The sequence below is a fragment of the Strix aluco genome, chromosome 1 (genome assembly GCF_031877795.1).
Source record: "Strix aluco isolate bStrAlu1 chromosome 1, bStrAlu1.hap1, whole genome shotgun sequence".
Classification (NCBI taxonomy): Eukaryota; Metazoa; Chordata; class Aves; order Strigiformes; family Strigidae; genus Strix; species Strix aluco.
In genome coordinates, this window is record NC_133931.1 from 72,101,739 (window position 1) to 72,126,219 (window position 24,481).

At 36.2% G+C, this 24,481-nt stretch overlaps 1 protein-coding gene across 5 annotated transcripts in view; it reads left to right on the forward strand.

The window, feature by feature from the left end:
- Positions 1-24,481, forward strand: part of PTPN3 (protein tyrosine phosphatase non-receptor type 3) — a 137,241-nt gene that overhangs the window by 83,909 nt on the left and 28,851 nt on the right. For 4 of the 5 annotated variants that reach the window (XM_074824858.1, XM_074824886.1, XM_074824867.1 and 1 more), the window contains 8 exons: positions 24-158; positions 1,686-1,862; positions 13,123-13,146; positions 15,092-15,290; positions 16,286-16,363; positions 17,343-17,399; positions 22,289-22,445; positions 24,180-24,346. In XM_074824858.1, the coding sequence (XP_074680959.1) occupies positions 24-158; positions 1,686-1,862; positions 13,123-13,146; positions 15,092-15,290; positions 16,286-16,363; positions 17,343-17,399; positions 22,289-22,445; positions 24,180-24,346 (994 nt within the window). The remainder of the gene's footprint in view (positions 1-23; positions 159-1,685; positions 1,863-13,122; positions 13,147-15,091; positions 15,291-16,285; positions 16,364-17,342; positions 17,400-22,288; positions 22,446-24,179; positions 24,347-24,481) is intronic. The other variant, XM_074824877.1, reaches the window with a different exon arrangement.

Below are 24,481 nucleotides of genomic sequence, written 5' to 3' on the forward strand. Positions count from 1 at the left end.
TACAGTTTTTTATTTCTTTTCAGGTCTGTAAACAGCCAGTACTGCAGAAAAGTTATAGGTGGGATGGTTTGGAACCCATCTATGAGACGATCTTTATCTGTTGAGCATCTAGAGACCAAAAGCCTTCCTTCTCGATCACCTCCTGTTACCCCTAATTGGTAAATCCGGTTTCAGCCTTTTCCATACCTTCCAGCCTCTTACCTTTTCTAGTTGTATGTGCTGTAGCAGAGTAAGTAAGTAGTGTGTACCTATATATTTAGTCATTGTTATTCTGAAAATATATATGGTGACAAAAGAGTGGGTGTCACCTCAACTTTAGCAAGGCTTTTGATACTCTCTGCCAAAATTTTATACCCAAGTTAAGACACTATGTTCTGGAAAGGTGAACAAGAAGATGGTTTAAAAAAAAAATAAAAATGGTTGGATGACTGGACTCAGAGAGGAGTTGTTAATGAGTCATTCTCTACCTGGAGGCCAATAACAAGTGGAGTACTGCAGGATTCTATCTTGGGACCTGTCCTGCCTAACATCTTTATGACCTGGAGGAGGCAATGGAGTGCTTGCTCAAAGTTTTCGGAGGACACCAAACTGGGGAGATGAGCTAATGAGCTTGGGGGCAGGGCTACTATCCAAAGCGACCTTGATAGTCTGGAGGAATGGGCCAATAGGAATTGTAAGAAATTCAGTGAAGACAAATGCAAAATCCTGGGAAGGAAGAACCCAGTGCAACAGTATTGTTTGCAATGCAACTCTCTGCAAAAGGACCTGGTAATCTTTGTAGGCAGCAAGCTGTACATGAGCTGTCTGGTGTGCCCTGGCAGCAGAGAAGTCCATAGCAACCTGGCAGTATTAACAGAAGCACAGATAGTAGAATGAGGGAAGTGATTATCCCCTTTTAGCTCAGCATTCCTTAGACCTTATTAGAATGCTGCAGCCACTTTTGTGTCCACTAAAACAAGACAGACCCTGACAAACTGGAGTGAGCTCAGCAAAGGTCACCAGCCACCGAGGTAGTCGGGAGGCTGGAGCACTTACCCTATGAGGAGAAGCTGATACAACTGCACTTACTGAGCCTGGAGAAGCAAGGTTTTCCCAGAAGCCTAATAATGGCCTAGCAATACTTAGGAGGCAACTAACTAGATGATGAGGCCAGGTTTTTCAGTGTTGCATGGTGAGAGCATGAAGCACAGGTGTGTGTTGAACAAGAGAGCCTCTGTCTGGACATAATGAAAAACTGCTCCACCACAAGGACAGCTGAGCAGTGGTTGCTTAGAGAAGCTGTGCAGTCTCCATCCTTCAAGTCTTGAGATCTTTTGAGGTCTTTTGGATAAAGCCTTAAGCAGCATGCTTTGACTTCAGTTGACCCTGCACTAGCAGGAGGTTGGACTAGATAACCTCCATAGGTCCCTTCCAACCTGGATTATCCTATGATTAAAACTTTGACAATACAGATAGCATTTTAGAGAGGGGAAAAAAACAAATCAGTTGAGTGTACTGAACCTAGCGGCATGTGATTGCCTAGTATACCATACAAAATGTTTAAAAATTGAGTATTAAAGTAAAACCTGTAGGCCTATCACAAAGATTTTGGCACATAGATTGCAATAGGATAGAAATTTCACTTTGATAAAGTTTTATAAATTATTCTGATCTTACAACTTGTGTTTGTGTTCCTTATTTTTAAGGCGGAGTCCTAGACTACGTCATGAAATTCGTAAACCACGACACTCATCTGTAGATAACCTTACAAATGAGATTAGTTATATTACTGAAACGGAGGATGTTTTTTATACATATAAGGGCTCTCCAACATCAAAGGACAGTGATTCAGAGTTCTTTCAGAACCGTAGTCCACAGAGGAGGTAAGGACTTTTGCAAACAATTTACTGCCTACTTTGATTTTTTTAAAAACACCAAAAAAACCCCCAAACAGCTTTAGTATAAAACAATCATCATTGGTTATAATATTAAAACGAGTTCAAACAGTTTTGTGTTTGGATAAGCTTTATTTTGACAAATTGCTAAACTGCAAATGCCATGATACAAAATGACAAGTTAAAAACAAACCATCCCTTCATCTGTAAACAATTCTCAGCAGTTAAGTTGGCAGCAAAATTAGAGAATCTATTAAGGCATGCCTGTCCATAACTGTAATATCCTGTTTCCTGGTAGCTTCTGCAACCCTTTCCTACCTGTTATAAACTTCTCCTTTTTTGGTGGGGTGGGGGTGGTGGTGAGACTTACCGAAGTCTTCTAAGAGTTTGCTTATGTTCCACATCATCAGCTCAGCATCATCAGTTGAAAGAGGTAATGCATTTGAGTAAAGCCCAGAACATAATAATGCTAACGATCATCAATCTCTTTCTTCCTCGGAGGAACTGTAGATTGCTATTCTAAAGGCAGTCTGCTTTTTGCCTCGAGGCATTTTTGCTGTATTCCTTGAGGATCAACTTTGTTCTCCCCTGTATCGGTCGGTCTAACCACTGCTAAGTTTGCTTCCAGGGCTTGAAGCACCTATCTTTGTGTGCTGATTATTTGTTTGCTCTTATATTACATTTTATATATGGCTTCACTCTTATCTTACAGAGGCACTTCTTAATGAATAACTTCAGATTAACACAATATTAACTTCAGAAATAATGTGCAAAGTCATTGATTTTTCAGTCTCAAAGAGAAAACAGCTACCTTAAAACTTTCAGCTGGGGAGAATACTGTATATTAAAATGCAGGTTCCTTTGTAATGTTACAAAAGGAAAATGGTTTCTAGTGATTGCTAGTGACTTTAAGGCAAGATGTATTTTGAGAAGCAATGTATTAATGGAAGCTGATAAGACTCATCTACCTCTGATAGTGTGCAACTACTAACTGTAGCTTTAAACTGGATTTAAACTGTTTTCTTCAAATATTAATACAATCATAATGTTACTACATTACAGTAGAGAGGTTTCTATGAAAGAAGGGAAAAATTAACATGTTGTAACATTTGTTAACATCTGGAGTTTGTCACTGTGGTGTTTTAAATTGTTTTTCTATTTTTCTGACTGGGTCAGATGAACATTAGTACTAATAGTGTCAGTAATAGCTATGATAATATATCAAAGTGATGCCTCTAGATGTTGTGAATAGTCACAGATAGGAAGCCATGTCTTTCTTGTGTTTTAACATTTACAGATTATACACTTTTAGAAGTATTTTCTGATTAAAAAGTGAGGCAGACCATAAGAGGAGATAATGAGGGTAGAAACTGTAGACAGAAAACTAAGTTCCCATGCTGTGTTCTATGACTGGTGGATTGTGTCCTGCCAGTTAGCGTGTTCTTTTTTTCTTTTATTTTCCTTTTTCTTTTCTTCCCCTGTAGTTTTTTTTTCCTTTCCTTCCTGTTTCAGCTATCCTATGCCTACTGAGAATGGATTGGGAAAGCCTGCTTTTGTGCTGTTTCTCAGACAGTGAAAATAGGATGTTCTAATTTTGAAAATAGCACATTCATTTATTTTCTGAGCTTACTGTGGAGAAGATTACTGTTATTACCTCATAAACCAAATTTTGTATATGTCTTATCCTCAACGCATTCTTGATTTCCTGGGTATGTTTATAATATTTGATACTCTGCAGGTAACTGAAAAAATGTTTACATAAATCTGATGAATTTAAGTTCAAAGTGTGTGTTTTGAAAGGAGAATGTAATGCATGGAATGAATGATCCCTTGTTATATTGACTGTTAGAATTCTGTGAAGTAAAACGGTCATTGATACTTTCCTTTTGAACAATTGAGGTAAAATATACAGTAACCATACAAATAAAAAAAGTTTCTTCTCTGCACTGAAGTTTTCAACAGTTTGTCAGTCCACATTCCAGCTTTTCTTCTTTTATATTCTTACAGTAGATATTACTTGCCTCACTCCCCTTGTTGAAAGATGTAAAATAAAATCAGTTATATATGCATAGTAAAGTCTTTCTTTACCTAAATGCTTTATTGAAAGAGGGAATCTTACTCTATCAGCTAAATCTATTTTATAAGAAAAAAGTTTAACTTGCGTATCTTTGGTATTAAATATGGATACTTGTCCTGGACTTTTGCCGCACTTCAGAAATATTTAGATATCAACTATATTTAGATATCAACTATAAAACACCTTGCAGTGTACTGATAAACTTTTTTAAAGCCAACTTACCTATTTTGCCATGCTGGTCTCTAGTGGATTTGAGTTGACATAATTGAAACATGTTATGGAATTGCAATTTCAATATTTCTTTTTCATTAGAGGAGAGCCAGGCATAGCTTCTCACAGTCTAACATACATTGTCTTTAGAGGGCTGTCTTTTTACTGCCTAGCCTCCTGTTTGAGACTATCAAAAAAAGGTGTTAGTTAATGCTAATTATAACTAATTAATAACTTTGGTATGAAAAAATCTGAAACATTTTTGGAAATTACTAGCTAAGAACTGCAAGACCCTGATTTTTAACTGCTGAATTGTTATGTCTGGAACCTCAAATCTTAATTATAATCATGCAGCTGCTTGATTTTGTAAACTAAATATGTTCACAGAAATGTCAGTTTCTGTATATGAAGCTCAAGACTGTGCAAGCTGCAGTTAGCACAGGATATGGCTCTTCTCTGTTTTTCAGGCTGCTGTCAGCATTTCAGGGGTGGGGGGATAGTTTTCAACTGTTTCCCTTCAGCCCCTGGGTAAGGTCTTAAGTCCTTTTTGTCAAAAGGACAAGTGGTCCAAGGCAGACCTGCCTTCAGACTGATCTGTTGTGATATAGTGCTGTTTGAGACAAATACATAGGTAAAACTTGTACAACAAGACTTGCTGTGTACCTAACCCTACCAAGGCATGCTTGGAATCTTGGTGGGTATCAGAACTGTAGAAGCCACCACTGCTGGCAGAGTTACCTACACCTGCATTAATTTCCCTATATACATTTTTTTGCCTCCTGACAATACCAAGTATAATTACTTTCTTAATAATTGATTTTATTCCTTGCTGTGTTTACTCACTTAAGGGAATCAATCAAGTTCTATTCTCTTTCTATAAAACAGTACACAATTTAGAAGACAAATTACGTGGAACAGCTTTTAGTTTAGAGACCATAAAACATATCAGTTAACATTCCTTCTTCTGTTTCTTTAAATGTACTGTATGAACATGTCAACACCTAGAACTATGTTTACTGTTGAATACTTTAAATGAGCATGCTGGAGATGAGGGTCAAGAATATTTTGTCATTGGTTATATTGTTTCTCTGAAAAACACAGTGATTGTTTTAATGTGCTTTATGTGAATGTTCAGTCTTCTAACTGAAATTGAGATATATCTTTCAGACTCTGACTGGAAAAAAGAAAATTAGAAAACAGAGCAAACCATGCGCTTAGGTGAACTACAGAAAACCAGGGCAAGCTTGTGAGTCTTGTGTTTGGTGTAGCTTGACTGCTGCTACCCAAATTATCTAAGGTACTTTCACATTCAAGTACAATTTGAGGCTCAGACATAGTGAAAGGAAGCAATTTTTCTCTCTGAGATTAGTGTCTGCAGAAAAGATTGGAGCTGTCTATTACATATGTATTATAGACAAAAAATTGCTCTAATCCCAAATTAACATATATTAAATAGAGCTTTATTCACAGGGCATGAATAGGTTTGCCTATCTAAGCCAACTATCTCAAATCATAGCTGCATACAAAACCTGTCATCAAAGACAGTGCTGAAGAGGACTTGAAGAGGATTTTTGTTTAGCCCAGGGCTCCCTTAGCCTTTGTGAAGAAAGCCTCCCCTGTCAGTTCTTTCTCCTCTTTGTTGCCCTGCTGCTGTGCATCTCATCTGACTGCTACTGCCACTGAAAAATTAACACTAACTCAGACATAGAGCCCACACTGAACCTTCTGAAGTCTCACAGGTTGCTTTCTGTGTTATACCACGCTTTGTTATGGCTGTACCTCAGCAGTTCAGAACAGGTAATCCAGTCTATCTTCTGACTGTGTGTTGTCATCACTGTATTTATCCCATGCCCTGCATGTGTATGCATATGATACTACTATGATTTTGTTTTTAAAATGATTTCAAGAATAATTTTGAAATAAAACATACTAATTAGTAGGTGCACTTATTTGATAACTGTTTTTCAGTTAAAATTCTTTCCCTAGTCTTGTCTTCAGTTCCCCTGAAGATATTTTTCTTGAGAGATTTACATTTTCTTCTTTGAAGACCAGCTGCTACTGACCTACTACATTTCTTATTTTAAGCAAAGTAGAAAACGTGTCTCTGTTTTGTGAGGTTACATATCTTATCTTCAGATATCCTTAAACACGGAGATATACATTAGGGAAGAGTTATGAAGTCTTACGGCTTTCCTTTAAGATAGAAAATAAATTAAGTTCTATTGTGAGGCTTTATTATTTCTAAAGCTATCTCTGTGGAAAAGCTGTTTTAATTTGGGTTTTTTTCAAAGTTGTGTCATACCAACAGGCTACCTGGCATAAATCCATCCTGACCATCTGCTGTCCTGATAGGTAGCCTGCATAGAACTCCTGGAAGAGGTTGCCTTTGAGAAAAACCTTTTGCTTTCAGTGGAACAGGTTTAAACAACATCTGGTTATTTTTAAAGTCAGGCTGATGGACTTCTGCAGGGAATTCTTTTTGATAATAATTTTTCCTTTTTTTAGCCTGGCATAGTATCTGAAGATTACCACTGTTGCAGTCTGTCTTGATAAAGGTACCACTGCAGTTGCCGAATTTGGAATAAAGAAAGCCTCACTGGTGTAGAGGAACAAATCTTCATTACTGATTTGCCTTTCTATGACACTAATGCAATCTATATGCTACTGTGTCATTTAAGGGCAAAAGGCTACAGTGAAAATGAAGTAGTCATATTGAAGTATGTGACATTGTTTCAAGACCAGGTTGGAAAGTTGCAAAATATCTTTGATTTAAGCAATAACCTTCAAATCTAAGTTGGCTTTAACTGGGGCAATAGACTGATTACATTTTAGAATCAAGTACTCTGACATGCTTGATCTTGTATCAGATATTAGGTTTTGTCTTGAAAGGCTGCATTGTCCATTCCCAGTGCAAGTTCTGGGTCTCAGTATTGAGATCTTTAAGGAAAAAAAAAAATGCTTATCATGCTCAGTAGTTCATGTGTAGGATTCTTCACCAATGAGCTGTTACAAGAACAGAAAAAAAACTTGAAAGAAACTAGCTTACCCTTTACCTTCAAGTAAATAAGTGAAAATTCAAATGACTAAAGTAAGTTTGCTTCTTTCTTTATGTTCAAGTATTTGTTGTAAATTAAAAATCTGTAGATATAAATGTTTTGGTAATATGCATTTTAAACACTTGGTGAACTTAAAATACCAAGGTCCAAGGTTTGCCATGAAAACATAAAGACGTGTAACCAAGTAGTATTTAAGGAGCTCTAAACTTTAAATTTCCCTGTATGCTCCTTTCCTTTTTCTCAAGGATCTTTTGGTGCCTGAGGTGTGATACAGATGTTCACACTTCACAGTGCAATGAGAAATGAAAGTGAATGAATGAATGACAAGAAATAAAAACTGAAAACTACTGTGTTCTTTAATGCTCTTAACCTCCAAGAACCCAGCTACAGGAAGCTGCATGGTTTTCCACCAGCTACTATGAAGAGGGAAGAGTATCCTCCACTCTTTCCTGTTTATGGATTTAAGGTTTTAATCTGGCTTTGTGGGAAGACCATGCATTGTTGCCAACATCCACACTTGCCCCCTAACTGAATGTTGTCTCATTAAAGCAAGCTGGTGTTTCTTTCAGACAAGGTGTTAGATGCAAAGGGTTACTGAAACAAACAGGTTTCCATGTGGTTCAGGATAATCTTATTCATGTTGCCTGTGCGGGACCAATTTCTCCTTTGTATGAGGAACAGCTTATTTTTGACCTTGTAAATTCATGTTTAAGGGCTTGTGCTTTTTAAAACATTTTTTATACTATAGATGGAATAGTTTGGAGTGGTTTAATATATCTGTTGCTGGCCCTCTTGATGCCTTTATTTTTTGAACAAACTTTCCTGAGTGGAAAGAGTACTTAATAAGAATATATAAATTTAACTATGTATATAAGGTGCTATCTCAAGGGAAAAAATAGCTGGATTATTGGCTTGAAAAAGTAACCTGATAAAGCTGTGTGTAGGGTCTTGCTACTTGAACTGTATTCAGTGTCTCTTGTTCACTCCGTAATTAAATAAACCAAAGATGTCTGTTTGGTTTGGAACAGCAGACTGCGTAGGAATAAGTGTTTTGGTAGTTTTTTAGAGTAGAGTCAGTGGCCTAACAGAAAAGATTAGCTGTGAAATTTTCTGTTTAACCAGAAAGGAGATTATTGTAAAACACTTTTCTAAGTGATAAGGTATAGTATCAGTCAGTAAGAAAAACTTACTGACAGATGAGTCATTAAATCTTATATTTAGAGTCATACATTGATTGGTGAGGTAAATCTGGCTAGTTATTCATAGATGTGAGTGTATGATGTATGAGAGAGAACCAGAAGGCTGGGGTGGGGGTGAGGAGGTGTTGTGTCACACTGTTGCCTTACTCTGCCAGAAGAGGGTTATCAAGAATATGGAGCCAACTCTTCTTCGAGGTGCACAGCAAAAACATGTGAGCCAATGGACACAAGTTACAGCAAGGGAAATGATCAAAAGATGGTGGGAAAAGAAATCACACTGAGATTAGTTAAACCATTGTACACATTGACAGAAAGGTGGAGGTGTTTTCATCCTTTGAGAACCTCAAAACGCAATATGACAAGGGTCTGAACACTCTCATCCAGCCTTGATGTTGGCTGTTCCTTGAACAAGAGTTTAGGTGATCTCTCAAGATCCCTTCCAACCTAAATTACTTTAGGTCTACAATTCTACTTGTTATAAATGCAACATATTCCTGCATAAACTTTTCTCTTAAACATACTCGCAAAGCTATAAACCTCTTTAACTTGTATTCTAAAACTATCTGGTGATATAGATTGCATAATGTGTACAGTCCCAGAGTTGGAGGGGAAGGAAATGAAATGATGAACTAGTATACAAAAAGGAAATTCACTTGCACTGTGCTGTGAATTTCTGGAAGTGCATATACGCTCCTGGTATAAGTGTGATGCATCATCTGGTGAAGGTATTGCACTGAAAATAGATTTCCTGAACGTATGCTGTATTTGTTCAATTCTTTCAGCTTACCATTTTGATATACAATAAACTGTAGCTGCATAGTGAGCTTTGGTGAACGTACTATGGGAACACATCATTATTTTGACTAAAATGTAATTCCTTTTGTCAACAAAATTTTGAAAGCGTTACTGTTGATGAAAGTACACTTCAGAGATATCCAGCCAAGTCCTAGTAACTACTTTCTTAGTAGAAAAATGCAAATAATTTAATAAAACATTTTAAACTAAGTTATTTATCCTATACATCCTATCATATACAGATGTGATCAGCTCCTTGTTCTTACAATACCTGCTGCATTTCACAAGAGTCTGTTGTCCTTGTTTGTGTACTTCAGCCTTTCTCAAGGAAGATGTCCTTCTAATACTAGGCAATAGATCTGAGAAAATTTCAATTAATTTCAAATTAGGGTTTTAAGACTGCTACTGATAGACTGAGTTTTACTGTGCTCTTCCACTCAAATATACATGGAAATAGTACATGTATATATTTTGCTTACATATAAACATTCCTTTTTATATATATCCTTATTAAAATGTACTACATTTTTCTTGCCAGTTCAAAAAACCAATCATTTCACATCCAAAAAGAAAGTCTCAAAATTGAATTGCAAATCTGTGACAAGGCAAATTTTGCAGCAAACCAAGCCGTTGCAGAGTACATGAAACTTTCATGGAAAGTCAGTAAACTTGGAATATGGTCAATAGAGGCAATGTAGAGTAACTGAAAGTATCCTTTTATGGGTGATGGCAGCAACTTACAAATGTGAATGTTTGGAATTTATAGAAAACCACTGGAAAACTTGTGTATCCCCTGAAGTCCTCAAGTTTTTCTGTAATGGTAATCTTAAGTGTGCAACACAAAGAATCTACATGGCCTTCTTACATAGTCATTCTGTTCATAGAAATGCTGAACAATCTGTATATACATTTCTCTAAAAGGCAGCAAAAAGGTGTTGCTGCAAATATCTTCCACTTATTTGGGGTATGAAGAATAATCCCAGTTTTAATGGCGAGTTCTCAGAAAAGTGGTGATAATGGAAGTGCTGGCACACTATCTCTCCAGCCCTGCAGGTGTTACAATAAAAGAAGCTTTAAGAACATCAAGAACAGCGCAAGGGCAAAACCTACAGATGTTTCCTTCAGTTGTTTGTGAAGAGGGAGTTTTGCTACAGTGCTATTGTTTCAGTTGTCCCTTTTCTCTTGGGGTTTTACTCCACTGTAGTTTATCATCCTCAGTTCTCAGAATAGCAGTATTCCCTGGTAGGGCACACCAAAATGGGGAGGAGGGGTCTTTCCTTAAGACCTTTCCTTTCTGTCCTCCTGACAGAGAGGAGAGTTAGACTATTCAACGTAAAGAGTTTTATTATGAAGATGATTGCCAACAGAGCAATCCATAGTGAGTGAAAGATTGAAATGGCAGCATTTTAGTTATATTGTGGAGTAAGGAAGAGAAATTACCTGCAGTTTTAAAGTGTTTGCTTGTTAGCTGCACCAATGGAAAGCTTAATCTCCTTGCAAGGAAGGGCTCTCTTTCTTGATGAAAAAGTTGAATGGCTGGTCTGGTGAGTGTTGTGTTTTACTGACTTAAAATATGGTGCTTGTCATATGTTGTGAAATGAGGAATATAGATTAGTAAAATGTGGAATACTGTATAGATAGAAAAGGTCATCTAGTTATTCATGTTTAAGGTACTTAATCATACTGGTGAGTAAATAAATGCTGGAAACACTGTTTAACTGAGTTGCAGAGCAAAATTCTGCAGCTCTAGCATGCTGAGCTACCAAGGACTTTAGGAAGACAGAGCTGCATTGTCCCTGATGAATTCTTCTGAGCCTTGAATTTGGTCGCTATGTAGGTCAAATTTTTGGTTACCTTTTTCCACTTTAAAAGGTTACAGAATGAATCAGTAACTCTTTCAGAGCTGATGTGTTTGAATTAAAGTGCAATATTTCAACAGATAAACCTTCAGCAAATATTACGAAGAATTTATATCCCACATTTAAGTCTCAAAACGTATTACTGAGATGATGAAAAACTTGCTGTATGTTTATACACAGTATATGAATGGAAGCTCAAGTTGTGTTTTTTCTGTCTCAAAATACCTCGCATAGTGGGAGGAAAGAGAGGAGATAATATGTTAAAATAAAGACATTGCATCAATTTGAATCAGAATTCTGTGTGTGTAAATTTTTGGTGAAGACTTTTGAAAGGGTTAACTTATGGCAACTTGAATTCTACACAGAATTTGATAATAGAGCTATAGCTCTACTGTGGTAAAACATGGAAAAGATGTACAATTTTGTTGTTCTTTGCCTCACAAGGAAATCAATTAGCTTAAACAAAAATAAATTTAATGTTTCTTTATTTTTAGCATGACTTCCTAAGGAAATAAGGCTTATGTCATTGCACTGCCCATCTGCCTGTGTTCCCACTTGACAACATTTGGACGATTGCAGTCAAATCTAACGTAGGAGTCGAGTTTCAAAGATGCAAAGTTTTCTACAAGATTAATGAAAGTCAGTGACTAGGCAGAAAAAAACCCCCTTAAACTGACATTCTCTTCTCACTGAGCAATTATAGTACGAGTTCAGTAGTTGTCTGTTCCATTTAGCTGTGGGCTGGTCAGGCAGTGAGTGCATGTTGTGCACTGCTGGCACTTAGGGGGTAAAAATACTATGTGGAATGCTAACAAGGGGAATCAGAGGTTGAGGGGGAGAGTGGGGGTGGATGTCAGTGGAATCAGAAGGGGGACATGACTTCAGTAAAATAGGAAGAAGTTTAGTGCTTTAAAAAAAAATTAAATGTACACACAACCCAAACGTCCACAAATTCTTAGGGAATCAAGCTTCACCATCTCTGCTTCTCAAGGAAGAATTTCTTCATATTGTAGAATACATATAAGGAAATTTAGCTAGACTGATAATGCTGCTATTTTTACTGTAGTTTTGATAAAATGTAGTACATAATTCTTAGTATTAAGGTTGTTTTAGAGAACAAAACCTGAAAATTTAATTGTATACTGTGAATTGCCTCATATAACTTGACAATTTAACAACTGTACCTTCAAACCAAACTACTTCATGTTTGTGTTTTTCCAGCATGGACTTACATCACTCTGGGTTTTTTGGTCACTAGTTAATTAAATTTGTAAAGCTATCTCATCTGCCTTAAACTTACTTTGCTTTGCAAGCACCTTTTTGACAACTTTTACTTTCGAATTTATCTTAGTATTGCAGCTGTTGCTTTAATTAGTGTAATATAGTTTAGCTCACTGTTTCATGTGATTTCTGATGAAGCTAACTGAATGCCTTGATAAATGCTATGTACTGCAAATTTTGTTTTATTTTCTGTGCTAGATTATCCTCATCTGTGTAATCACTTCTGCTTTAGTTATGCTTTGTCTTAAAGTTCTCCATCAGCATGTGTTCTGCTCTGACATTATGAGCATAAGTGTTAGAAACTTCATGCTTCTGAAGCCACCTATGCTAGTTTCTTGTTACCAATACATAAAGATTTTGACACGTTTGACGTTTTAGAAAATGCAGTCAGTGATGTCTGTAGTCATTGTGATCCACATCTAAAACTTTCTTAAATGATGTAGTGTGCCTTGCTAAATAATTACCCCTGTAAACTCCTACATAGTTTAAGTTGCGGTAGCAGATGTGTGTTGTCTGTAGTTGGGCTTGTGCCAAAACTGGAAGTGAGTAGTTAGAGCTGTCCTGGGATTTTTGTGGACTGTTTCATAAATTCCATAATTGTCTGATTCAGACTTTCAGCATAGGATTAAGTATTCTTTAATTTACTGTGAGCGCACCTTTTGTCTTTTATGCAGGCTTTTTTTTTTTTTTTATTAGACTTTAGATCTTGTTTTCCTGAAGATTTAACATAAATTCATTTACTGGTTTGTTTGGGTTCTTTTTTTTTAACAGGTCATCTGAACAAGAATCACCAAAGTGAGTTTTTCTTAAACTTTCTACTACAGAATCTCTAGCTTTAAGATATGTGATAAAATACATAACTTGAACTGATTTTTCAAAGTGTAGTGGTCTTGTATGGTTACAAGACACAAACAAATGTATAAACCAATGAAGATTGTAAAGATTTGTGGAAAAAAAAAAGAAATTAAGTTTTTGGATCATGATGTGGAAAGTCTTAAGTGCTAATAGACTCCTAATCACTGTTAACATAAAAGTTGGTTAAAAACTGTAGTAAAAATTTGTTACAAAAATCCACTGGTAAGTTTATCTGATAACTCTCTATATAGTAGCAGGAGGCATTAACTGAACTAATCTGTTATATTTTTCTGGTACTGTTAAATTTTTTCTACACTGAAAAATCATTATGATCTGTAATCTCAATTTGTAAGTGAAATTTTTTTTTTAAATGACTATGTTCTGAAAAATTTATTATTTATACATACAGTGTTCCTCCTTGCTTAACAGTGACCTCACAGAAATTATGGAAAGTCCTGGAAGCTATCAGATAAAACCACAACTTTGACAGTATAATTCCTTTAAGCACCATTATTGTTCACTACTTGAAAGTATTTTGAAATTATTGAGAGTGTTAAGTGAATAATATCTTCCAAACACTGAAAAAATATTTTCTGTAATAACTGAAAATTCTGCAAATGTTGCACAAAGCACTTCATCCCCATTGCCAAGTACATGTACTACAACTGAACATCCGAAATATTATGGCAACAATACATTTGCTTGATGGCACCTTTCAGAGCATTTACATTTGTTGCAGATTTCCACAAGCCGAGGAGCAAGTGTTTGCATTGTTAAAGTTTGCTGCAATGCAAGTGCTGTATGTTAAAAGCCTGCTTTTAGGGATAAACTGTAATAACTAACAGCACATGTACTTCCAAGGATCAAATATGCTTCACTGCAGTGCAGTGTTCTTGCAAAAAGTACTGCCACTGAGCATGACAGATCATCGTGTAAGTGAAAAGTCTGTCTCCAGTGGCATAATACAAGTAGCTAGGACTCAGTTTCTGCCATACACAGCACTGTATAGGAAACTGCTATACCTGAGCTTTCCCCAGGACAGAGATTTTCAGAGTATTATAAAGACAGAGCAGTGAGTTTGCATGGTACCTATAAGTTTGGTCCAATTAAAGAAGGGGTTTAGTTTCATTAGAGGTCTGCATTTCATTCTTTTCATAAGAGGGCATGTAGCTAAATGAACATTTGAAAAGTCCTGGAGCACTACCAGGCAACTTGGCCAATTCTAAGATTTCGGGTATTTAATTACTGACTTTTGTTATCCTTGAATTTTAGGGTTCTTGAATCACTAGGCCAGGTTTGCACCCCAGTTTAATTCTGGGTCCTTCTACATGGTTATAACTACTTCAATGACAGACTATATTAACTGTAATTAAACCTTTCATTGTCACTTCATTTCCTGTTTCTCTGACAATTTAGCATAGCTTTTCTGCAAACCACCTTCTCCCAGAGGGAAAAGCACTCATAAGAGGAAGGAATGAAAAAAAAAAGTTCTTTGCAATAATGAGTGGAATCATAGCAAAAAGTTTTCATGGGTAGAATTGGCAACTGAAGTGCCTTTCCCCCGGGGTTCAGCTCTTTTCATGTTACTGTGATTTCCTGTACCATTGCAACAGTGTCTTTCATACCTAACATCCAAATGTTTGGCTAAAAATGTTTTTGCTACTCTATTTTTGTTTTGTCCGTTATTCTGGATGTCCCCTGATCAAATGATAGGCTTAGATCATACTCCAGTCCTGTTACCCTGCACCTCAAGAAGTAGTGTTAAATCTAAGTATAAAGTTGGCTCACGCTTTTAATGAGCAGTATATTTGTATGCTTTACTATTTAATTTAAGTATCTGGATAACCATACCTTTTTAATATTTATTTATCCTTTTTAAATGAAGGAATGTACTGGGAAACAGTCCAACTCGGAGTTCTCTGACCCGTATCTCACCTAAAGCCTTGGCTCAGTCTCCCAATGGAGTTGGTAACATTTCTGGCTCTTACCCCTTGGAAGGGGTGGATAAACAGTTCTTAGAAACATACGACAACGTTACAAAAAGTAGCTCAACGGAAGATTCCAGTCAGTACTACTGTGATAAGGTATGTTCAATATGTTCAATTGCATGCTTTTAAAGTCAAAACTAGTACTGAATGTAGCTTTGAACTATAGATTAGAATGCACAAAACCTGGTTATATTTCAGGATGAACATATATTTTGTGCAGTAATAAGAATAAATCTTGTTGTCTACTCAAATTTATCCAAGGTTGTGTACATGGTATGTTAGACAGTCCTGCCAACTGCATTGATTTCCATAGTGTCCAGGCTTCCAGAAGCATCTGCAGGGAAATTTTCTAGTGGAATAGGAATTCTTATGTGATTAAATCTTATTTCCTCTACAGGGAAAGATCAGATAACTCAAGTTGCTATATTTCTTGATAGCAGGCACAACTCTGCTTTATCCCAGGCATCTCCAGGATGGCTAAACATCATCCTTTGAATTCTGTGCTGACTAGAAAGCAGCTGCTCCCTGCTAGCATTGTGGTAGTGAATCATTCCTCCCCTTTCTCCAGCCTGTTCCAGAGGGGTGCTGAACTACCTCCTAACCTTCCTGTCCAGTAGCTGCTGCCAATTTTTAATCCTTCTGGCTTGTGCATCTCTTGCAGGAGATACCAATGCACCCATTTACAGGAGAAAAAATGGGTGGAAAGTAGTCACTTTATAGTCCTTTGAGTAGAATTGATTCAAATGTGTTGCACCTAACACTTTTTCCTTTTAAGTCACCTTTAGTAAAGACAACATCTCGAAAATTTTATTAGGAGCTATCAGTTGAGAGAGGTAAGATGACAGTAACAGTGTTAGGACAGAGCAAGCAGAGAATGTATTTGCTGTTATGTATGTTGCTATTTTTACAATTTAAAAGCTTACAATCATGAGTCTATTCTGTAACCTTAGCTTCTTCCTATTTCAAATGTGGATTTACATAGAGTATTATTCAACGCATCTGAATTTGGATGCAGTATTCTCTAATTTGCTGATATTTTCTTTCAAAAGTTAGAAAAGTTTTGGTTTGTTTTATATATATATATATTACAGAATGACTTAATTGAGGGAGATTTACTTTTGGTGCGTATCATACCAGATGAAGATGGGAAGTTTGGATTTAATTTAAAGGTAAACGCACAATTTTTAAATTATTTTTAAATGCTTTATAGAGATATGCTTTGACTTCATGATTATTTTTTTCCTTTTAATGCAATGCTTTGGAGACAGCAGTATGTCCTACAGGAGTTGCTTATGGACCGAGAGTTTTTAGAAGTGGCAGCCTAATCCTTAAATGCTAAAGTAACATTTACAGAAATAAGCTTCTACTAGTTCTGTGGATTTTAGTTGCATATACTACGGGCATGGCACATTTCCAAAGCAGACTGCCTATTTGGCTGCTTAAATATGAATTTGGAAGCCTAATTTAAGGCATCAATTTTTGGAAAGTTGGACCTCTGTATTATAAAACAAGTGAAATAGTTTCTGCTTGCCAATTGAATATGTCTATTAAAAAATCATATTGGAAAGGTGAAAATTAATTTATTAAGAAAATAGAATTCCTATTGGTAATTGACTATTTTAGATTTTTGACATCCCCTCACTGAAATTCTATTTAAGCAGATAGAGTAAAGTAGCCATAATGTCAAAATCAGGGCAGAGTTTGATATTTTCACCTTGGGCGTTTATTGGTGGGGCAGTGATAGAACACTATTTGAAGAGAATAAGGGAGTACAGTTGTCTAGAACTTTGATTCTACCTGATCTCTTAGAGTTTCTTCACAACATCTAAGAACACTGTCCACCTTGCAAGTTCAGGTGTTGAATTAGGCTTGCTTGAAGAGTAGGGTTAAAATAAATGCTGTATTCAATCTGTTTATTGCCTGTTAAAATATATGGCCAAGCAAAGACACTGAATCTAGTGTACTGAAAATTGGTAGATTTAAAGACACCACACCCTCCCCCCATTTATTGATGGAAATTCAATTTCACCAACCCTGGTTGTAATGACAGAGCATGAAGTTTATAGAAAAACAAAAATAAGTGATTACTTGTTTTTAAATGCTATTTATGCTTAATAATATACTGTTATTTACTTGACATCCCTCTAGGGTGGTGTAGATCAAAAAATGCCATTAGTGGTATCAAGAATAACTCCAGGATCACCTGTAAGTAAATTCTTAAGACTTAATCCCTTCCTTTATTAACTCTCTCCACCACTCAGAGGTCTGAACACGCAGAAATTTGAACACCCATAACCAGTATGAGATAGCAGCTGAGCTGTTCTCTTTAGAAACTGATTTGACCAGTGGTTTCTTAAACTACAGATGAAAAAATCTGGAAGTGTTAACCAAACAAGATACCAGTAGAAAACATGTTTGTTTCCCCCAGTTGTCTCAAAAAGTGCATCTTGAACTGGGAAAGGTTTGATGAGGGGCAAAGGTGATGACTGAAGATATGGAGCAGTGTTCATTAAAGAAGTGAGTAGTCTGGCCCCTGCAGCCTAGAAAAAAGAACTAGTTTAAGGGATATGTAGTAGGGATCTGTAAGATGAGGAGCACTGTGAGCAGGGAATTCCAGCAGAAGAACTATGGGATACCAAATTAAGTTAGTGAAAGTCAGGTTCTTCATGCTTAGTGAAGTAGTTCTTCATGTATAAGATAGACCTGTGAAGCTCCTTGGCAGAAGTTGCTGTGGTTATAATAATTTTGTAGGTGGTCAGGAGAGGGCACATACTTGGGAGAAAACCCTGCTGACAGTTACTGAATAGACAAACCACAGTAGGCTGAGGAAATCCTTAGGGCTAAAAACATTTATAGGATGGGAGAGTACTTTGCAAGAGAGAGGGGGTGCAGAATGTTTGCTCTGTTCTTATTTTGCCATGGATTTTTGCTTATGGAAATATTTAAGACTAGGTGGAACATCCATCTGAATCAGTACAGACATTGAATTCTTCTGTTGAATTGTGAAATAATAATAGTAATTTAACCTCTGGATAACTTTTTCCTAAATAATTAGTACATAAATTTGTAAGGACATATGTTATCTCAAATTTTTTCACTCACCTTCTTCTAAAGTGTATTTCTCAACTCTCATAAAATAATTTCAGTGCAAACTTGATAGGAATATTGCTGACTTAATCCTAAAAATCCAGTGTACTCTACATCTTATAGACGCTTTTGAAATTTGATGAATAGTCACAGGACTAGTATCTAAATGTCATGATGTAAATCAAGCTAAAACACATTGAGAAGTTGGGTTTCTGTCACATTTATGATTTGTGGCTTGACTTAGCAGTGCATAGCACTCCTTTATGAACTACAGTAATTATTTGAATAATACAGTAGTAGGAAATTATAATTCCACAAAGTGAAAATAAAGCAGTCCTTAAAATGTTTCATAGTCAACCTAGCAAACTTCTCAAGGGTGATTCATGATACTGAAGTTAGTGTAGGTCAAACGGGCTCATTCCACAATCAGAGAATGAAAGATGCTTCTCCAGAGGCAGTGATTTCCTTTAGCAGATTCAGATTGTCTTCTGGAAAGTATTGATCTGTTTTTTTCTCTTGAATTGGAAAAGGACTGGGCTTCTAACTTACACACTTCATTTAAGTGTCTCCAGTTAGTGGTATAGGCATAGACATAGATGCAAGTGGCCAATAAGCTCTCTAGCCTAGTGCCACCAAGCAAGCAAGTTATCCAGAGTCAGAGAATAAATTGGAAACAATTATCCAATACAATATACTCAACAGCAGTGTTACAGAAATCACGTTACAGCAAGAAGGAAAAAATAACTTATTTTTAGAGCATAGCAGTATTAACATGGATTATATTGTTTTCCATAAACTAAAATTCACTAGTTCTTGACTGCTTAATGAAATGTAGCTGATATTTGAAAGTTCAAGTTAAGCAGTCTGTGGAATACATTTTTACATTATTTTAGCTCAGTGATGCCTTTCCTTCATTGTATTTGCAACTATTTTAACTTGCTCTAGATTCACTCATTACTCTGTAAATTGTCCTCAGGGATGCTGTTTGGTAATATTTGTTAAGATTATTTCCTAGGCTTGTAGATCCCTTTCTTCCACTTTCCTACAAAAAGATCTGTATTTTTTGCGGAGGAGGGAAAGCAAATCTACTTGCCAAAATAAGGCAATATTTTCCCTTGCATGTCCTAAAGTTCTTTTTTAAAAATCTCCCTCTAATACAGTGGCAATCTAGTATACTGGAAAGATTGTAGGACAGAGTAGCCAAAATTGTTGTGGGAGAGCGTTGTATCTAAAGAACAACCATTTATTACATCTCATTTTGGTTTTGGGTTTTTTTTTAATTAAAGACCTATACTGATTTTTTTTTTTTCCACAAACGGTATTAATGTCCTAAGGTGCTAAAGAAGCCATTATGGTTTTATTTAATAGAGCTTCTCATTGAAAAATAGTATTCATACTTCTTGGCGCAATAACAAGATGATTAGCATAAAATGAAACATTGGGTATGTCAATAGGACAGGAAGCCTTTGACATAATTAATTGTCTGGAAAAGCTCAGTATCTGAAAAATCTACAAATTATGCTTACATAGAAGGAATTAATTCTCCTTCAAGATATATTTTATATAGTCAGATGATTCAGGTAAGAGAGCAGAGGCATTAACATGCCACATGATTAACAAAGTTTCTTTGAGCAAAGATATTAATCTCCTTCTGTAATAAAGAATAATAGCCAGCAACCAGCCAAGAAATCTAAATTATGCACAAATATAGGAGATCAGAAACCATTCCCTCCATGTTCTTGTTGACTTTTTGGCTCTCCTAGACTGACCTGATATGGTCTTTATATCACTTATCTTTTCAAATAATTGTATTTCAGAGAGAATAACTTATATCTCAAACAATAATATTTCACAGTGATTAAATGAATCAATCATTCATAGTTGCATTCTTCAGTCTTGCCTTGTAAACTAGACAAAATATGTCAAGGGACGGGAGCTGTGAATACCTAGTTAATCACTGTTGAAGAACACTGTAGCTGTTCATAATTCCCATTCTTTTTCTGTTTACATTTGTCTTTTTTATTAACCATTGTCAATCTTCATTATTTTCTTTCCTTATTTCTTTGGGAAAAGTTAGGGGAAACTATTCCCTTTTAAATTTTTAATCTGCTTTTCTGCTTGGGAGTTTTTCCTCTTGCATACATCTTTTCTCTCCTTTCTCTTCTTTATCTGTTTTGTGGCACTCATACATGTCTTAAGTTTTCCTTCCTTTTACTTTATTCTCTGACACAAGTGGCTACTGACTTATTTTCTTCTTTGTAACCTTACCTCTTTTTTTATTCTGCATTTTTCTTGTTGATAATGTCATTATCACTTCTTTCCATCTTTTCCTATTTTTCACTTGGTAATATAGTAAATCACTGATAAACTTACTTTAGCAGCCATCACTGCAAGGCATAACCGGGATCAGGTCTAATTAGAACATCTTTTTCACATTTGGGGGGTTGGTGATGTTTTTTTGATAGGGCTTATAACATTGGATGAATAAAGTTCAAGGAACTTGTGCTGGCATTAAGGAAATACAGGGAGCAACTATGAAGAGCGAATAACAGTAAAGGTCTATGTCTCGTAACAAATCAAATGGAGTGTATGTGTAAGTCTGTCACTCTTTTGTGTAGCTGGACTTCCTAGACAAAATAAAAATTAGAATAGCAATGAAAATAAAATTGTTACACTACTTGACGCTCAAAGTTTGTAGAATCCTGCACATTTGTATTACAGAATCACAGAAGGTTGGAAGGGACCTGACAGTCATCATGTCCAACCCCCTCTGCTCAAGGGTCACCTAGAGCCAGGTGCCCAGGACCATGTCTAGATGGGTTTTGGATACTCCAAGGAGGGAGACTCCACAATGTCTCTGGGCAACCTACTCCAGTGCTCAGTCACCCTTACAGTAAAAAACTGTTTCCTGATGTTCAGATGGAGCCTCCTGTGTTTCAGTTTGTGCCCATTGCCTATTGTCCTGTTGCTGGGCTCCACTAAATAGAGCCTGGCTCCATCTTCTCTGCAACTTACCTTCAAGTATTAATGACATTGACAAGATCTCCCCCTGAGCCTTCTCTTCTCCAGGCTAAACACTCCCAGCTCTCTTAGCCTTTCCTCATACAAGAGATGCTCTAGTCCATTAATCATCTTTGTAGCATCATCATCATATTCTGGCCATAGCTTAAATTGCTTTGCACTGGACTTAGAGCTAAGCATACTGCAAAGTGTGGCAGAAAAAAGCCAAACAAACCCTAGGGTTCAGCAGTTAATCTAAATTGCTGTATCCAAGACAAAACATAATGTAAGTTTTTATTTGAGATGGGGAAAACCTCATTTTAGTGTTCTCTGCAGCACAGATAGCAAAAGAATTTGTCACAAATGCAGGGTATTTGAGCATCACAGGTTGAGGATTTATCTGCATCTTCTTGTTAAAACTTTCAGTGACTGAAGTGAGGAAGAATGTTCTCTATTAGTAGATATCATTTGATATCCACCAAACAAGAATCTGATAAATAACAAAAATATGAAATGTGCACGGTTTTCTTTAAATTTTAAAAAGTACATGACTGAGGAATGTCACATTATTTAAATTATGTTCATCAAAATCATGTTTGGACTTCTCAGTATTCATTGCACAAAAACTGAAGCGTATTATCTTACATGCCCAAAATACTTTTTCCAGAAATTCATTTGCAAATGTCTATAACCAGTGGTTGTTGAGGCTTAGAGTCTGAAATTTAAATCTTTAAGAGCAACGTGATGATGGCTGTTTGATAAATATGAATTTTTTTATAGCTATCAATATGCTGTTTGAACTGTTTCTCATCTTCATTGAGAGGCTTTGAAGCAAGAAAGACAGCTTTAGATCTGAATCCTTTGATAGAAGTTCTGATACAGAAGACGAAACCTTGTCAGGAGAACTCTGAAGACTTTGCTTACATGATGAACTTAATATCCTGATGTGTTCCTGCTTACATGACTGGATGCAATGACATTAATGTGTTTCTTTGGTCTTGAAACAGGCTGATAAATGCATTCCAAAACTGAATGAAGGTGATCAGATAGTATTAATTAATGGCCGAGATATCTCAGAGCACACGCATGATCAGGTGGTCATGTTCATAAAAGCCAGCAGAGAATCTCACACAAGAGAGCTTGCACTTTTGGTCAGGCGGAAAGGTAACTGGGCTAATTTTATTCACTTTTAATGTTTTTGAGACTGTTGCTCTTACATTTGGCGGTATACCCTCTTCTGTTTACATAAATGTGTTCTCAGTGCACTGGGAATAGGTCTGTGCTCAAAATTAGATCTCTCTGCATTTGAATTAGTAGTACAAATAGTTTTAACTATACAGGTTCTTACCACTGCAACAAAGAATCTATCAAGTTAAAATTTCTTACTATTTTTAAGTCTAAAAATCTATGAGAACAAAGTCCCTAGCCAAAGTTTTTTTTGTTAGTTTTTTTTGTAAATATAGCATAATTTCACAAATCCCCAACTGCAGGTTTGCTAATACCCATGGGCTGTTCCCCAGCACAATTATACAATGAACCAAGTCAAATAAGTTGATAGGGGTTTTATGATAATACTGAGCTTGACCTCTGCTGGCTACTTGCTAAATTGCTGCCAGCAAGCAGGAGACAATCTCTGAAACATGCATGGTCTTAAGCCTGTATATTTAAAAATATGGGGAACCCATCGAGCTTGGTTTTGCTTCCTCCATATTTAAACTCATGCACATCCCAAGAGCTTTCAGGTGATGTGAAACTTCTAGTTTATTAGTTGCTTTCCTTAAGAGCTATGGTAAGATCTTAACACACACAATTATGGAAGGGCTTTGCACACAGTTTCTGATTATATTAAGACTTAAAAATCTGAAGGAATTATGCATCACTGGGAAACAGGAGGGAATAAAACTGCCTAAATGATATGTACTATTGTAGCATTTACTTCATTTAAAATTTCCTGTGTTTCTAGGAGGACAGGTGGGCTCTTGGTCTTGTTTTCACTCAACAGTCCTGCTCTTGTTATTATAGGTCTTTCCAGTGGCTCTATGCAGAATTCAGTCTTCCCTTAACTTTTCTAGTCCCCCTCCTACTTGCAGATAAGAGAAGTCTGCTCTTAGTTAAAAATAACCTGTGGTTCCATGCCAGTCGTTTGTATAGGCATGAGTATGAACAGCTCCCCATTTTCTGAAGTTTGGCAGGTATGAGCCATTCTGATCATTGCAGAGAATAACCACAGCTGGACACATTTGGTAATACAATAGCTTTCATAGAGACAGAACTGCTGTGTAGATTAATTAATATTTGTCATGTTCTTTAAGATGTTAGCAAGGAATGTCATAAAAAACTAATAATTTGTTTTGTAGTTAATATTAATTTCTTCAGTGTTAGCATAAAAAATTGCAAAAGATATTTCAGTTGCTTCTCTAATGGCAAGGGAGTACAATGTATGTTTATGTTCGTTTTGCTGTTGGGGGTCCAAAGTTATATAAGCTTCTTATATAATCTTATAGAGATGTTCCATGAATTATGCTCTAAACTTTTTTAGGCAAAGCTCATTTGGTTTTTACTGTAGTGGATGTTGCAGTTCATTAGCCTATTAAGCAGTTTATTTGATAAGACAAGGTAGCAGCAAAAACCCCTTCGTGCTTGGAAGTCAATTTCTTTGCGTTCATAGATAGGCACCTTGAGAATTTCATTTTCTGAAACGTCATAAGGACATTTTACTCTTAGTAGTTTCTACAGTAATGTAGTATATAAAGATGCAGTTAAATGTGTTGCTATTTGCTTTCCTGAGGCCTTGTCTCTGCAAACTTTGTTGTTCTTGCAAGCTGATATATTTGAATATGTGTTGCAAACACATGAATGCTCTATGTAATGGATTTTAATTTTTGATACATATTTCAGTAGTTAAACAGTTTGTGGAGCTTAAATCAGAAGACGAAGCTGATTCCCACGATCTCCCAGAATCTCTTCTTCCTATCTGTTCTGAATATGGTGGTGATACACTGGAGGAATCTATGGAGCAGCTAAGAGGAGGGCTGGAAAGTGGGACTGTCCTTATTCAGTTTGAGGTAGGTAATACTCAAATCTCAAATGCCATTAATATAACCAGTAGCAGTGACCAGCAAATAATGTAAGGGCTTAATTGGAATCTCATTGATCCCATGCAGTCTTCTCTCAAGAGAGCAAGAATGTGTCTTGCCCAT